A 13,737-nucleotide genomic window follows, 5' to 3' on the forward strand; every position below is an offset into this window, starting at 1 on the left:
CTCTGAGCATTTTTGATCAGAGCAAAAAACTTTGGAGCAGCCAGACACCCTATACATCCATCCATGATGTCTCTAGCATACGTACTTCTTTTGTAACTGGCTGAAAAATAATCTATTTTCTCTCCCCAGAAAATCCTAACACATTCACAGGCATGGCTTTTATGTTGTGCTTAGCACTTCACTTGGAAGAGCCAGTAACTGTTTCAAAACAAGTGTCGATACCTGATGCCTCTTAAGCATATCCAGTCCTAGGAGCATGTCCATGGGCTGCTCTTCAAGGATTGAGAAGGAACACGCCAGGAAATCCCCTTCAATTTGAACCTGAGCTGAAACACAATGGAGAAAAGTTACCACCTTGCATACTACAGTGCAAATTACCTTCTGCTCTTCCATCCCCTAGGAAAGGCTTGTGCAAACCTGCTGGGTAAAACTGAAGCTAGAGCTCTGACATACGGCTTTGGTCACGAGAAGTCCGGCCATGTGCAGGCCCCGGGGACTATTGGGTCTATATTGGTCTGAGGTAGTTAATTGTTTTCAAAGCTGATCTGCTCTAGAGCCTTAACTACGGCTCACCTAAGCCTCCAAGCTAGACTGCTAGAGGAGCAGTGTACAGCTCATTAGAGCACAAGTCTAAGAAGCAAGAACAGTAAAGAGGATCATTTTTTTCAGGCAATAAGGACAATCCCCACTCATCCAGAAAACGTGCACACAAACACAGCCAGCCTTCTCCTCCTGGAGGAGTATGAAGCACTCCACCATACTGGAGCCCTTCCTGAGCAACTCACACAGGCCAACAGCCACACCCCAAACAGGAGACACCCTGCTCCTTCACATCAACCCTGCTTTTGCACCCAGAGTGAACGGTTCCTCTACATCTGCAGGAGCGGAAGACTCTCTCACCTAAAAGAGAGGTAATTCCATTACAAAAGCATTAAGTGAGACAGAAGCCAGATTACTGTGCCCAAGTCAAATGAATGTACTGCAGATGCACTTTTATTTTACTTCGTGGGAGTTTCTAACAAATACAGCATTAAATCAGGTGCTCTTTGGTACCAAGATTGCAGGGAATACAGTCAAACTGCTGCTAAAGCTGTCCTAAGAAGAATGCCAGTACTTACCTAAGTGCACTCTGCCAATTATTTTCTGCGTGCCTACACCTTTAGCAATGCCAGCCCACCGCCGATCTACCAGCCTCATTATGTTGCACCTTTCAGCACAAGCTTGACTCATGATGGTCATCTGGGCACCTACCAGCAACACAATTCATGTTAATTCTTGACAGGGCATTGCAAAATAAAAGAAACTCCTGAAAGGGCTTAAGATCTTATACTCAGCAGCAGGGAAACCACACTGCTTGCATCAGTCAACTGCATTATGGCATAAAAAGCTTTTTATGACACACACTGCTTTCAATTTACTGTGTCTACACACACAGATCAGCATGGACAGTAAAGTATGTACTACGGTAGAACTGGAACAGCCCCAACTACTTTCCCTTTAAAGCTGTGGATGGGAAGTACAGCGTTAAGGCAGACAAAGTTTCCCTATCCGTAAACTGAGATAAGACACACATGTGGCAGTGACCTTTTTGGCATCGCAGCCATCAGACACCAGAAATTCTCACAGGGGCCTTGATCTGGAGTGTTCAAGCATTCATTTGTACCGCTTCACAAACCGTCTCCACAATTTGCTCTGCTTGCCTTAGAGCCCAGACTGTTCTCAAATTTTAATTAGGTGCTTTAAAATCTTGTAATACAGTTCTTTATTACGGAAACGGAATACTCTGGGCAAAAATTCTGGAGTGTGTACTCTCTCCTTCAGTGAGGGAAAGAGATTCTGGGGAAAGATGAAAATAGCAGCAATTCACCTGAGTCAACAAAGGCTTTCACTGGATGTCCGTTGACTTTACAGTTAATATAAAGCATCACCACCTGGCCGAAACTCTCAGGGGCCTCTTCCATCGCTATCGTCATATTTTCTTCAATGTTTTGTTGCCTGAATTTAATGGAGAAAAGAGAAAAATCAGACCTTCCATCAGCAAAACGGTATAAACATCCCTCCAATTTACAAATGTAATCCCACCTGCCGCAGTTTGCATCAGCTACAAACAGCATTTTTAAACCACAACAAAGGCTGCTTCATTAGCTAAACATAGCCTTCTTAGCAGAGGGATTGCTAGTAATGCTCTTGGCTTAATCCAGAGATATCAAATCGCTTCCCCCACAGCCAGGAGGGCTGCTCCCTCCAGCACCTTGTGTAGCTCACACGACAGCATTGGAGACGTCTGCACCTGACAACCTTGTGTTGGCAACAAAAACCTGTCACCACAGAGTTAACCTGGAGAACTTGTAAGTAAAAAACCTGCATATTTATTAGTCACTCTAAAGAGGCAAACACTGAGGGCATATGATGAAGATGTTGCCAGTAGCTACAACACCGGAATCCCACACAGCAGCTGAACATTAAAATCCTCCAACGTTTCCCTGGTATCTTGCCTCTTCGAGGCATAGGAAGGAGAGGAGATAAGCGAAACTGCAGCGAGAACACCACTATGAGCACAAGCCCTCGCTGCAAATTCAAGCTTACAGAAAAAACACTCATCAAAAAGCTCATCATGGCCCCTACGGTAATCTTCAAAGTGATGGGTATCTGCAGTGACTGCAACTGAAATAGCCTTATCTGTGAAAGGAAAAGGGCTTCCAACTTTGACGCCACTTCACTTCTCCTCCTCAGCAGGAGGACTGGAAAAGCAAACTCCTCTCTCATCCATTTTCTGTAGCCTTTCCACAATAGGATGGGTAGATGCAGTTTCTTGGTGGAGCAGGGAAAGAGCTAACAGCGACCTGGCTCAGCTGGGAGCACCCTGCTACCCTGCCCTGGATTCATATAGCTGTGAAACAAAGAGCCGCACATTGTACTGTCCTTTGCTACTCAAATCAGTTATGTAGCGATCTGAAGCTTCTGTTTTCTCCGTGCTTGATGCTCTGTCCACCTAAGATACACTTGAAGGACAGAGATTTGTCTCAGAAAAGTGTGATGCTTGCAGGAGCTCCCGATCAATCTCAGGCAGAGGATACCTGATTAAGCAAGGAGTTCAACTAACCGGAGAAACTAAATGGGCTGTGAAATCTGGGGACTGCTAGATGTCCGAACTGTTACCTAATAGCTGTACAACCTCGGGCACATCACCTTTATCTGTCCCAATTCTCCCTCATCTATGGAGCAAGAAAAGCGTTCCTGTGCCTGCAAGCAATGTTTCATCTATAAATTTATGCAATTTATGCATTACATTTTTCTGCATCGCTATGCTAAGCCTTTATCTGGTACCAACACTTTGTCAGTTATAACGCAAGAATGACCTATCGCAAATTAATTCTGGATATGATCAACTATGAGCCTGCATCAGAAAGACTTTTCTTTACTGGGGACAAAACCATCAGCCATGTTCCAACTCAAGGATTTATCACCCAGTTTAAGCAATCAAGCCTCAGCCCAATGCAAGTACGTTTGGAAGACAGAAACGGAGCAAAGGCTGATGAGCAGAACATATTTCTATGGAAGATCTCTTCTGACAGCAGTGAAATACAGAGTCTGGAATTAGCCAGAAATACAAAATAATTAGCAGTAAGCGAAACCAAATCTCGAAGGCATCTGGGAAGTGACACCCCATTCTGTGCAGGGACCTCTGCTCAGACACTGGCACAGGCTCTGTTCTCAGGTTCAAGACATGCCCTGAACAGCACCTCTCGAGGATTCGGCTCAGCGCTTTTCACAAGCACTCTTTACTGGTTTCACAGTGGCCCAGCCTTGAGACATCATGCACATGGACAGCGGTGCTGCCACCATTGTCTGTGCTCAACTGGATACCTCTAAAGGATGGGATGCACCCGTGCGTCCCAATTCCCAACCTTCCCACCTGCAAAGGTGGCTCAGAGTGCTACCCTGCGAGCAGATTTCTGTCTTAAGGCAGGATCTGCTCTCTAAACACACTCCTTGTGTCCTCCAAGGAAAAAGCACCAGGTTGGAAGGAAGCACCCTGTGGAAAAAAAGTGCCACAAAGACCTCCAAAGCATGCAGGTGCCTTTGATTTGCTACCTTATGTCTTCTTCTATCTTGGCCTGTGCCTCAAGGTCGAAAGGATCAGCTGAATAGAGTCGGATCCTCTCCTGCTCCCGCCGGGCTCGGTCCTGCTGTTGCTCCAGCAACACCCTGGTGAATTTCTCTGCAGTAACAAGGAGAGACAGAAATGCTTTTTACTGGAAATTACTCTTTACAAATCAAGTTCTGGCACAGCAAGCACCTCTTTTTGTGCCAGCACGCACTCAGGGATAGAATCAGCAGCACAAGCACAACAAGCCTCATCTGGAGGCAGTGTGGATGGACCTCAAAAGGATTGGTGGCAAACTTGGGAATCTGCTGAGATGAAAAACAACTTGACAGAGCTACTTCTCCTACCCAAACACATCAAGACACAGTCAAACTCAACTTCCCTCTGTATACACTTTTGTACGAAAGAAAAATGGAGGAAAAAAACCTCCTAAGACACCAATACTTAAAATTGAGAGCTGCCATTAAAATGGCAATTCATTGTTCTATTGCAGCAAGAGTTGCCTACAAAATACTCCAAAAAATCTGGAAAAAACAGCAGCTAAATTACACCTGGAACAGAAATCAGGAATAGAAAACCTGCACTCAAGCTTCTCATTTGAATTGTGTATGTGTATTTTGAAAAAACTTCAGACAGAGACAGGCGTGAGATTGCAATAAGATGGCCCACCTACAAGAATAGCTTGCAAAATCTATCACATTTTACACTCAGCAGTCCCCTGAAAAATAGTTGTCTGTAGATTCAGCAAAAAGCAACCCAAAATTCTAAGGCATAAAAAAAATAACAAAACTTACTTTAAACCCAAGCAACACAGGCTAAGACACAGACATTATAATCCCTAAAGCTGAATGCCTATTGCTGTAATCAGGAGATGCTACAAGGGACACTTGCTTCAGGAAGTTTAGCTGCACGTTTCTTCAGTTCCCCATATATATATAACAGCCTCTGGCTATTTTTTACTGTTTGGATCCGATCGCATACATTCCCAAACAGACCTGGCAATAAATTAAGTTCTGTAAACACAGAAGGCCATGGTTTTGCTTCAAGAAATGCAGTTCCCATACAGAAGCTCTGTGGCTCAAAGATAGCTATGTGTTCAGGAAAGCACTGGGCGTTTTTGTGTGTTTGTTTTGTTTTTAATTAGGCTTCTGTATAGCAGGTGCCCTCTAACATGCCTGCGATGCATCCAGCACAGTCACACGGCACGTATCTGTGCATGTATTTGGACATCAGTCAGAGCTGAACTGGACCTGTGCCCAAACACTGATAGCAGCATTACAAAGTGATGAGAGTATAACCAGATCAAACCACTTCCTTCTGACATCCCACTGCAGCGCTTTGGGACTAAAAGTGCACACCTGAATCAAAGCTTATGTGCATACCAGACAGAACAGATCGGCTGATTAGCCAGTTCTGGGTGCCTGGCTTAGCCCCTTGTGTCCTGTGCCAGCAGCAGCACATTCCTCTCAAGGTGATGGGAAGAACTTCTCTTCTGCACTACAGACACAATGCTCAAAAGAGGCGGGAAAAAGCTTGAGAGCACAACAGACGTCTATTTAACTACAAGAGTATGAGCTGACATCAGAATTTAAAAATGCAGTAGGCCAACAACATCCATGTGAGTTCCCTTCCAGTGTTCCTTGAGAGAGAAATCACTAGGATGTAACCTCGAAAGGGAAAAAGTCTCCTGCTAGATGGTACTTCGTTCATTTCCTGAAGCTCAACAGGATTTATTTCCTAACAAGGTGCTTGCAGAGGTTTAGAAGCACGTCTTTTAACGCCCCAAACACCACTCTTCATAATAAAAGAGGACTAGAGTTCAAAGCTTCCATCAGATGAAGAATGAGAAACCAAGGTCAGCTACTCATCTGCAGAGAAAATGATGGACACCATGCTAGGATTCAACTGTGCCATGTGAAGTGCCCAAAATACATGAGCACTTTCAAGATTAAGAGGAACGTAAACATTTACGACTCTGTCTGTTGGGAAAGGTCCCTAAAGACACCATTTACTTGTTCTTTTTCTGCTCTCTCTGATGTCCACTTCTATAGCAGCTAATCACTACGGGGAGAGATGGTCTTACGGTGTACTGCTCCCAGCTGAGGTCTTAGTGGGCTCTGGGGCGCAGCAAATGCAACACCATTACTGGAAACTGAATTCAGAGAGTCTTAGCGTAACAATCAGGAGCTGAGCCACTTGTGTTCATAGAAGCTCAACATATCCACACACCTGATATTTCAAAGTAGGGGACAGAAACTATTCAAAAAGCCAAGCAGGAGAAATATGCCCACCTTGCTAGAAATAGTCTTGTTAGAAAAAGAGGAACTTCAGTACTCCCAGCTGGCACCTTTTATCAGCAGCATCAATAAGCTGGCAGTGAGCACCCCAGCTAGTTAAAAACCTGTGGCTGCCTTTTATTAGAGCTGAGCTCAAACAGACTCAAAACCGCCTCACGCAGATAAAAACCCAACTTACCGAGGTCTCCACTGAGCAGTGCCTCCGCCAGGGGTGGATTGCGCTCCTTCAGCAGGGACAGCTCGTGGGGATTTGCAAGCAGCATCTCCCGTAGCAATGCGGGATTTTCCAAACCCTGAGGGAACGAAGATGCATCGGGAGGCGAGGGACGCAGACGCTGTGCTGGTGGCTGACGCTGCTGCGTGGATGTCCCGGGAACCGCAATGCTGCTGAAGTCTATCCTCGGCAGACCTTGCGGGAAAAGAGGTCAAATGCGTCAGCGCTTCCTATTTACAGTTCTGCTCCAAAAACGAAGTGGAAAAACTGTGGAAAGATGAGTCGGTCTTCGTGCTACAATATTAGACCAGATTCTTAGAACAGCAATTCGTGTCAGAAGCACTGCCACATCCCCAGGTTACTGGGTTAGGAATGCTGGCATGTATTTATGTAACTGCTCTATTCTTCTACCTCGTACGTTTTTTATCCCTAGAATTGCACTATTTGAATCACAGACTAGTTATTTCCAGCTTCACAAATGTGAATGCCACACAGAGGGTTCACAAGGCTAAACCTGAGGTCTCTAAGGCACTTCTGAATCTCTCAGATTAAAAAAAAAAAAAGGTAGAGAAAAAAAGAGCAACATTTCTGCAGAGCTGCATTGCAGGTACCAACCCTCCCATTAAGGCAGGAGGACGAGAACCTCAACCAATGCTTCCAAGCCCTTCTCAGCCAGCAATCCTTCTTTTCTGGTGATGCTTTTAAGATGTGGATTTGCTAGGAATCACTGCAGAAGGCAGGAAAGAGACAGGACCAGGTCTCCACTCACATTATTTGAGGAGCCTCTTGCACGTGTGCATGACTGCATAACTTGGTTTGTTAAGACGCAGCTTCTCTGGGTATTTGTCACAATTCAGAGTACACATCTCAAGAGCCCCTTAATGTGTCTGAGCCACACCGAGCGCATGTTTATTACACCACTACACAGAACGGGAAGGGAACAGGCAGTCGTATGAAAATTCACATACCTTTACACAAACTGCTGTTCTGAATTCTCTTTGTTTTTCCATCCTTTCCCGCTTTCTTTTCACTTGCTTAGAATAAAAATAATTAAATAACAAGCCCTTTAGCTAATTTTGAAAGTCCCCCACCTCAGTTGTAGCCACCCTCCCTTCCTAAGCAGTTTGTCTAGAGAGGTGTTAAAGGAGACGAATGAGATGGAGTTGGCGTTTGACAAATATTGAGGTGTTTGATAAACATCAAGATCTTCAGATGCTCAGAGGAAAAGTTAACACAACCCTTCTCACCTGGGAAACGGATTGAAGGCCGTGGCTCTACGGTCTCTTTCTGTCGCAAAATTACCACATCCCCGTCTTTCAAGCCATAGGAGGCCAAAGATCTGTTGTTGTCAGTTAGAGGCCTCTCTGCATAGACTATCTGTTCACGGAGAGAATGTAAGGAAAAACAACTTGCATGACAAAACAGATCAGAATCTTGCTTTTAATTTATTTGTATTTTAGGAAAACGTTCCAGCAGCTCCTCTGGGCCCACCTCAAGCTTCAGAACAGAAGGTGTGCAATTCTCACCACAGGCACAGACAAGCCCTGCCAAAGCACCTCGGCCTCAGGCACAGAAAGACCTCAACAAGTGGTTGGACAAGTACCCAGAGTTGGTCTTACCGAAACCCAACAACCATTTCTCAAAACCCAGCATCTCGGAGAAGGACTCGTTTCTCTTAATTAGAGGCCAAAGTCTTTAAAGGAAAGAACGCCTTGCGTCAGACCTGTTTACCACACGTTTCCAAACTCAAATCTCTATTACCCAAGTCATGGCTGCTTTCTGTAGTGATATCTGCCCCCAGGTCAGCACCTCTTGACCAAGGCCTCAACTGTGCAGGCAGCATCCATCAGGAGGGACACTGGACCAGATTGTCTACCAATCAGCGATCTCTACCTTTACCCACAACATGGTTCCCAAAATAACTAGTTTTACGGGGAGCTCAGTGATTAGCTCAGTGATTTCTGCTTTACTTCAGTGATGTAACTCCATCCAGACACAAAGGTTCAGCACCCAAACATACCAGTCCTGAATCCGCAGTCAGTCTGTGGCAAGGAATTAATTTCTTTTGGCTATAAAACACAGTCACATAATTTCCTATTATCATAATATAACTTAACAAGAGGTCCACAGATTAAATATAAAAACATATTGAGATAAAAAAATGAATATTCACCATGGAAACATTTCTATTAACATTAGATTCTGCGATACCTACAGATGTCCTAAATTACTCCCGTGCTCCCCTTGAAATTTCAACAGGCAGTAACTGCAGATGAATACCATCAGAGGAGTTACCAACTTCACCAAGCACAGGAACCAGGATGTTCTGCTTCCACAAAACTGTTGTCATTTAGTTAAAACACAACCCATAAAAATAAAGATGTGCTTTAGAGGAACGAAAGTTCCTGCTGAAGACGTGTCTCTGGCATCCCAGAAACAGTATCTGTTCGGCATTAAGGTTTCTGTGCCTTCATCAAAGCACAATGAGACGAGGCAGATCAGCTCGACAGTCTCCTACCCCTGGCAGAAGTCCAAAGCAAGAAGTGCTGGAGAACTCAGCCTAACCCTGTTGGGCGTACGATCCAATTTCACGTTTGCCACGTAATTTAGCAAGACCTTCTCCCTGGTCTGGAAAAGCCTGGTTCAGGAACAACAGGTCTGCCACAGGTCGGGACTGGCAAAGCCGCGTGGGAGACGCTTTCACAGTACTCGCCTGGACGGGCTGCGACACTACCTGATGCTATCGCAAGCAGCAGAAGCACGCTGAAGATCCAAAAAGACAATTAGTATGCGTCTTCCTCGAAGTGTGGAAGACGCTACAGACTTTGGCTGCTTTACTTCATCGGCTCAGAAGTATTACACAGAATCCTAACTCCTGCACCCTGGTTGCAGAGATCCATCGTCAGAGGTGGTATCAAAGTAAGAAAGACAGAGGAAGTAAAAATAATAGCCACGTATGACGTAGCAATCAGAACCATCAGAATTTGAAAAATACACACAATTAGAAACAAAGATGACATTTCTATCTTCTCATTCACTACACACTTCACAACATCCATGGCATTGCACTCGACTGGCTTGTGGGTCCCTTTCAAAGCAAACATGGATCCATTTGCAAGCTATATTAAGGCATTCAGTCACTGCTCTGGTGGTTTGCAAGACATTGCCAGCATTATTAAGGTTAGCTTGTGATGGGAGGAGTCCCAGCGCATCCTCTCACATTACCACGCACACCCTGCCCAACCTGATTCGGTAACGCTGCTGTGCACAGAGAAAGCAAGCTTGTAATAAATCCCAGCTGCACGCGCAAATCTTAAATGACAGTTTCTCTGTGCAGATGGCCTGGAAGACACGAGCTAATCAGTTTAAGTGAGGTTTTACCTCTGTCATCTTGCTTCATGGGCTGGATTTATGAGCGTTCAGCCTTCACACCTCAGACAATGAATTATGTGCCTAGCACTCGCTCCGTATCCATTAGCAGCACAGCTTAATATGTTTTTGACCCTTTCCACTTTGCTGTTAAAATAAACTGATTTAATTTTGCTGTACTTCAGATTACCTGCTTTGCAGCACATTTCAGACAGCAAGCTTGTAAGCTGGCCAAGGCACCAGACACGAGCCCTTCCGGAGGTAGCCTGGGTAGGGAAGCAGGCACCAACATCACGCACTGGCCGGATTCTACACAGTGGTGTTGGGTAGAACGTCTCTGTGGAGCAAGCAACCCCACTCAAGTAATCAGCTGTCATTAAAACAAAGTCCGTATAGCAAAAACATCGCTCTTTTAAACAAGAGACCCACAAAGACTATAAATCCTACCCAACATATATATGGTCCCCCAGGTTTATGCAGGAGAGATACACCCACCTCACCTCCTCTCAGCCTCTGCTGTCAGGACACCCTGAGGGCCCCGGCCATCCACTTCAATTCCTCTGTGCCTCCTCTCACCTGCCCCACATCTCAAGTCTGCAGGTCAGGATGGCTGAGGACTTCTACGAGGCTGACAGCAAAGCAACCACTGTGGGTGACTCAGTGCGCCACCATGCCTCGGACCACTGGCTAGACACCCCCAGCAACCATAAATCAAACCCAACACAGAACCCCCGTCCAGTTTTTAATTGTTTTTTGGCTCCGAGCCATCTATAGCTTGGAATGTGTGATTCCTGGAGAAACACTCTATAAATCCTGAACAAGACCCAGGGTTGAGCGCTGTGATCCCGGCCGTCACAGCCTGCTCCGTGCCGTGCCTCGGGATGTGTCCCCCAGCCCGGCGGCCTCGGCTGGAACTGCGTGGCAGCAGCAGCTGAGGTCAGGGGACACACAGTGCGTAAAGAGAAGGAAACGAAGGAAATAACGCCACTGCCAGAAGAACGCCGACAGCCTTCCTCTCCTTCTCCAGAAAAGGCACCTCCACGTCACGAAAAGGAAACCACAGCGAGCTGAATTATTTCCCTTCTGCTCTCCCTGCTGCACCTCCCCTTATCAGCAGGGCCCACCGGCCACCGTGCCCGCTATCTCCCGGCACCCTCCGATCCGCTGCGACGCCAGCCAAGTGCTTCAGCACTCACCTCCACCCCAGAATTCATTTTGTGGGAGATCAGAGAATGGGACTCTGTTAACCCTCTGTGGTTTGCTCCACCCTGCATGGTCCTTACATCTCCCCTTTGTGCCGGGAAGCCAACGTGACACCCGCAAAGCGATGCACACCGTGGGTAAGGAAGAGCCACAGCAAGACCCACGCTGTTACCTGCTTGTGGGGGATGGTTTGGGCACACAAAATCTTTCTGTACAACAAGCTACTTCACCCATAACTTGTAGTTTCAAAACTTTTTTCCTACTGAAGGTCCAAAGAACACTAAACAAACACTGGGCAGAAAGAGTAGATAAAGGAACAATAAACATATGCTTCAAAAACGTTAGGAAAGGAAACACGATTGATAATGCACACGCAGAGGACAGGTGGACAGAAGGAGAGCAAAGGTGCTACCAAAAAGCACAGGGTTGGTCCGTGTTACCTGCAGTCCGTGTAATCGGAAATCTGCAGCGATTTAATCACAGCGGAGCAAAGGCTCAAAGGAAAAACTCCCGGCAAAAGTAAGCGCAGAAGCACAGGAAGGACGCGACCCCTCGTTGTCCCAAAACAGAGGAAGAGCCGGCAGGTCACCGTGAGGCGAGAGAGCTCCAAAACCAAGGAGTTCGTGCCCCACGTGCCTTGAGATAGTCGGGCAACCAAGCACAAGCACTCGCAGAGCCCCGTGGGCAGAGCCTGGCCCTGTCACCGCCGCAGGAGCCACTGGGGACTCCGGCACCGTGCCGGCGGGCGCAGCACGCACCGGGAGCCGGCCGGCACGGCGGCAGGAGCCTCTCTGCCCGCAGCGGTCGCTCTCCTTCCACCCACCACAGCCCAAAGCTTTCCCCCCGGTACGAAAACCCACACGGCCCCGATTCTCTGCCCCATCCCTTGCAGCCGGCCCCGCACCGGCGCTGCCCCTCCGCATTCTCCCAGCAGCCTCCCCGGGGCTGCCCGGCACAAACCGCCGCTGCCTGCAGCCGGGCCCGGCCAGCGGGGGCTCCGCTCGGCGCTGCCCGCACCGCACCGCCTCGGAACCGGGGGGGCCCCAGGGGGGCCGGGAACCCGGGGGGGGGGGGGGGGGGGCGGGTTCTTGCGGGGCCACCGCCGCGGCGGGACCGGAGAGATCCTCCGGGGGACGAAAGCTCCGAGGGACGCCCGGGGGGGGGGGGGGAGCGGAGCCCGGGCACCTGCCCCAGCCCGGCACGGGAGGAAACCCCGGGACAACGGGGGGGGGGGGGGCAGAGCCCGGCCGGGCGGCGGCTCCGGGGCCGCCGGGGCCGCCGGGTCGCGAAGCGGGGCCCGCCCCCCCGCCCCCGGGACACATCCGCGGCCGGGCCGGGCCCGGCGCCCCCCGGCCCGGTATCCCCCGCCGCCCGCCCCCCGGGGCCTCCCGCGCGGCGGCCGGGCCCTGACCTGGCTCTCCGCCGCCGGGATGCCGGACTCGAGCTCGCAGAGCGCGCGGAAGTTCTGCAGCTCGAAGTCGGCGTCCACCTGCAGCGAGAAGGTCAGCTCGCTGCGGTCGCGGCGCAGGCAGAACACGGTGAGCAGCATGGCCGCCCCCCGCCGCCCGCCGCCGCCGCCAAGCGCCGCCGCCCGCCGCCGAGCGCCGCCGTCGCAAAGCGCCGCCCGCCGCCAGCCCCGCCCCGAGCCATCAGCGGGAGGCGGGGCCGAGGGGGGGTCGGGGAGGCCCCGAGCCCAGCCCGGGGCTCGGGGGGGGGGGGGCGGCCCGGACCCGGTGCCCCCCCCCGGGTGCCGCTACGTGCCCCCGGCTCTGTGCTGCGCCCCCCCGCGGTGCCCCGAAGCGCTCGCACTTCTCCTCCAGGCCAGGCCAGGCAGCAGCCGGCACCCCCCGCAGCAGCAGCCCCCCCCCGGGTCCGTCCCTCCCTGCCCCAGCGCCCAAACCCCCCCCAGAAGTCGCCCCGGAGCCCAAACACCCCCAGCAGTCTCTGCCACTTCGTTTTGGGGGGAAATGAGGGCAGGAGGCAGCAGTGGATGGGGGGGAGGCAACTACACCACAGGCTGGTGTGCAGGGGAGCGTGTGTAAATACACAGGAGGGCTGGTTCCCCCCTCCCCAGCATACGGGGGAGCCCTTTGGGAACAGGGGGACGTTAAGATCCTGGGGATCCCACCACCACACAGCTCTCACCAGCACCACAGGCATCGGCTTTCCTGCTGCCACATCCCTGGAGGGCCTTCGCGCTGCTCCAACCCACCCACGCCTCCCACGAGGCTGCAGGGCTGTCCGGAAAGGCTGCAGGGCTGTTGTTGCCATGCCGGCTTATTTTTTTTTCCCCAAGTGGTGAGGAACATGAACGTTAATTGTTAATTTGTTTGCGAGGCTCCCAGGAAGGCAAAGCAGCTGGAGAGGGGTGCAGCAGGATGGGCCAGTGCCCTCAGGCAACAGTGAAACCCCCGCCTGCCCTGCAGGTACACCGCTGCGAGGCTGGACTGAGACACGGAAGGATGACACGGAAGGATGACACCGAGCCCCAGGAACAAAGCAGCAGGCAAGGCGATGGGGCCCGCGCCGTACGTCACCCCCGCTGT

At 49.9% G+C, this 13,737-nt stretch overlaps 1 protein-coding gene across 3 annotated transcripts in view; it reads right to left on the reverse strand.

The window, feature by feature from the left end:
• The window catches only part of DDI2 (DNA damage inducible 1 homolog 2), a 26,021-nt gene extending 13,217 nt beyond the window's left edge, over positions 1-12,804 (reverse strand). For 2 of the 3 annotated variants that reach the window (XM_040533810.1, XM_040533809.1), the window contains exons 1-7: positions 12,603-12,799; positions 7,867-7,996; positions 6,584-6,814; positions 4,096-4,222; positions 1,868-1,995; positions 1,119-1,247; positions 223-326 (exon numbers count right to left, since the gene is read on the reverse strand). In XM_040533810.1, the coding sequence (XP_040389744.1) occupies positions 223-326; positions 1,119-1,247; positions 1,868-1,995; positions 4,096-4,222; positions 6,584-6,814; positions 7,867-7,996; positions 12,603-12,740 (987 nt within the window). In that variant the 5' untranslated portion in view covers positions 12,741-12,799. Of the gene's footprint in view, positions 1-222; positions 327-1,118; positions 1,248-1,867; positions 1,996-4,095; positions 4,223-6,583; positions 6,815-7,866; positions 7,997-12,602 lie in introns of all 3 variants that reach the window. The other variant, XM_040533811.1, reaches the window with a different exon arrangement.
• Between the last annotated feature and the right edge of the window lie 933 nt (positions 12,805-13,737).

The sequence above is a fragment of the Cygnus olor genome, chromosome 21 (genome assembly GCF_009769625.2).
Source record: "Cygnus olor isolate bCygOlo1 chromosome 21, bCygOlo1.pri.v2, whole genome shotgun sequence".
Classification (NCBI taxonomy): Eukaryota; Metazoa; Chordata; class Aves; order Anseriformes; family Anatidae; genus Cygnus; species Cygnus olor.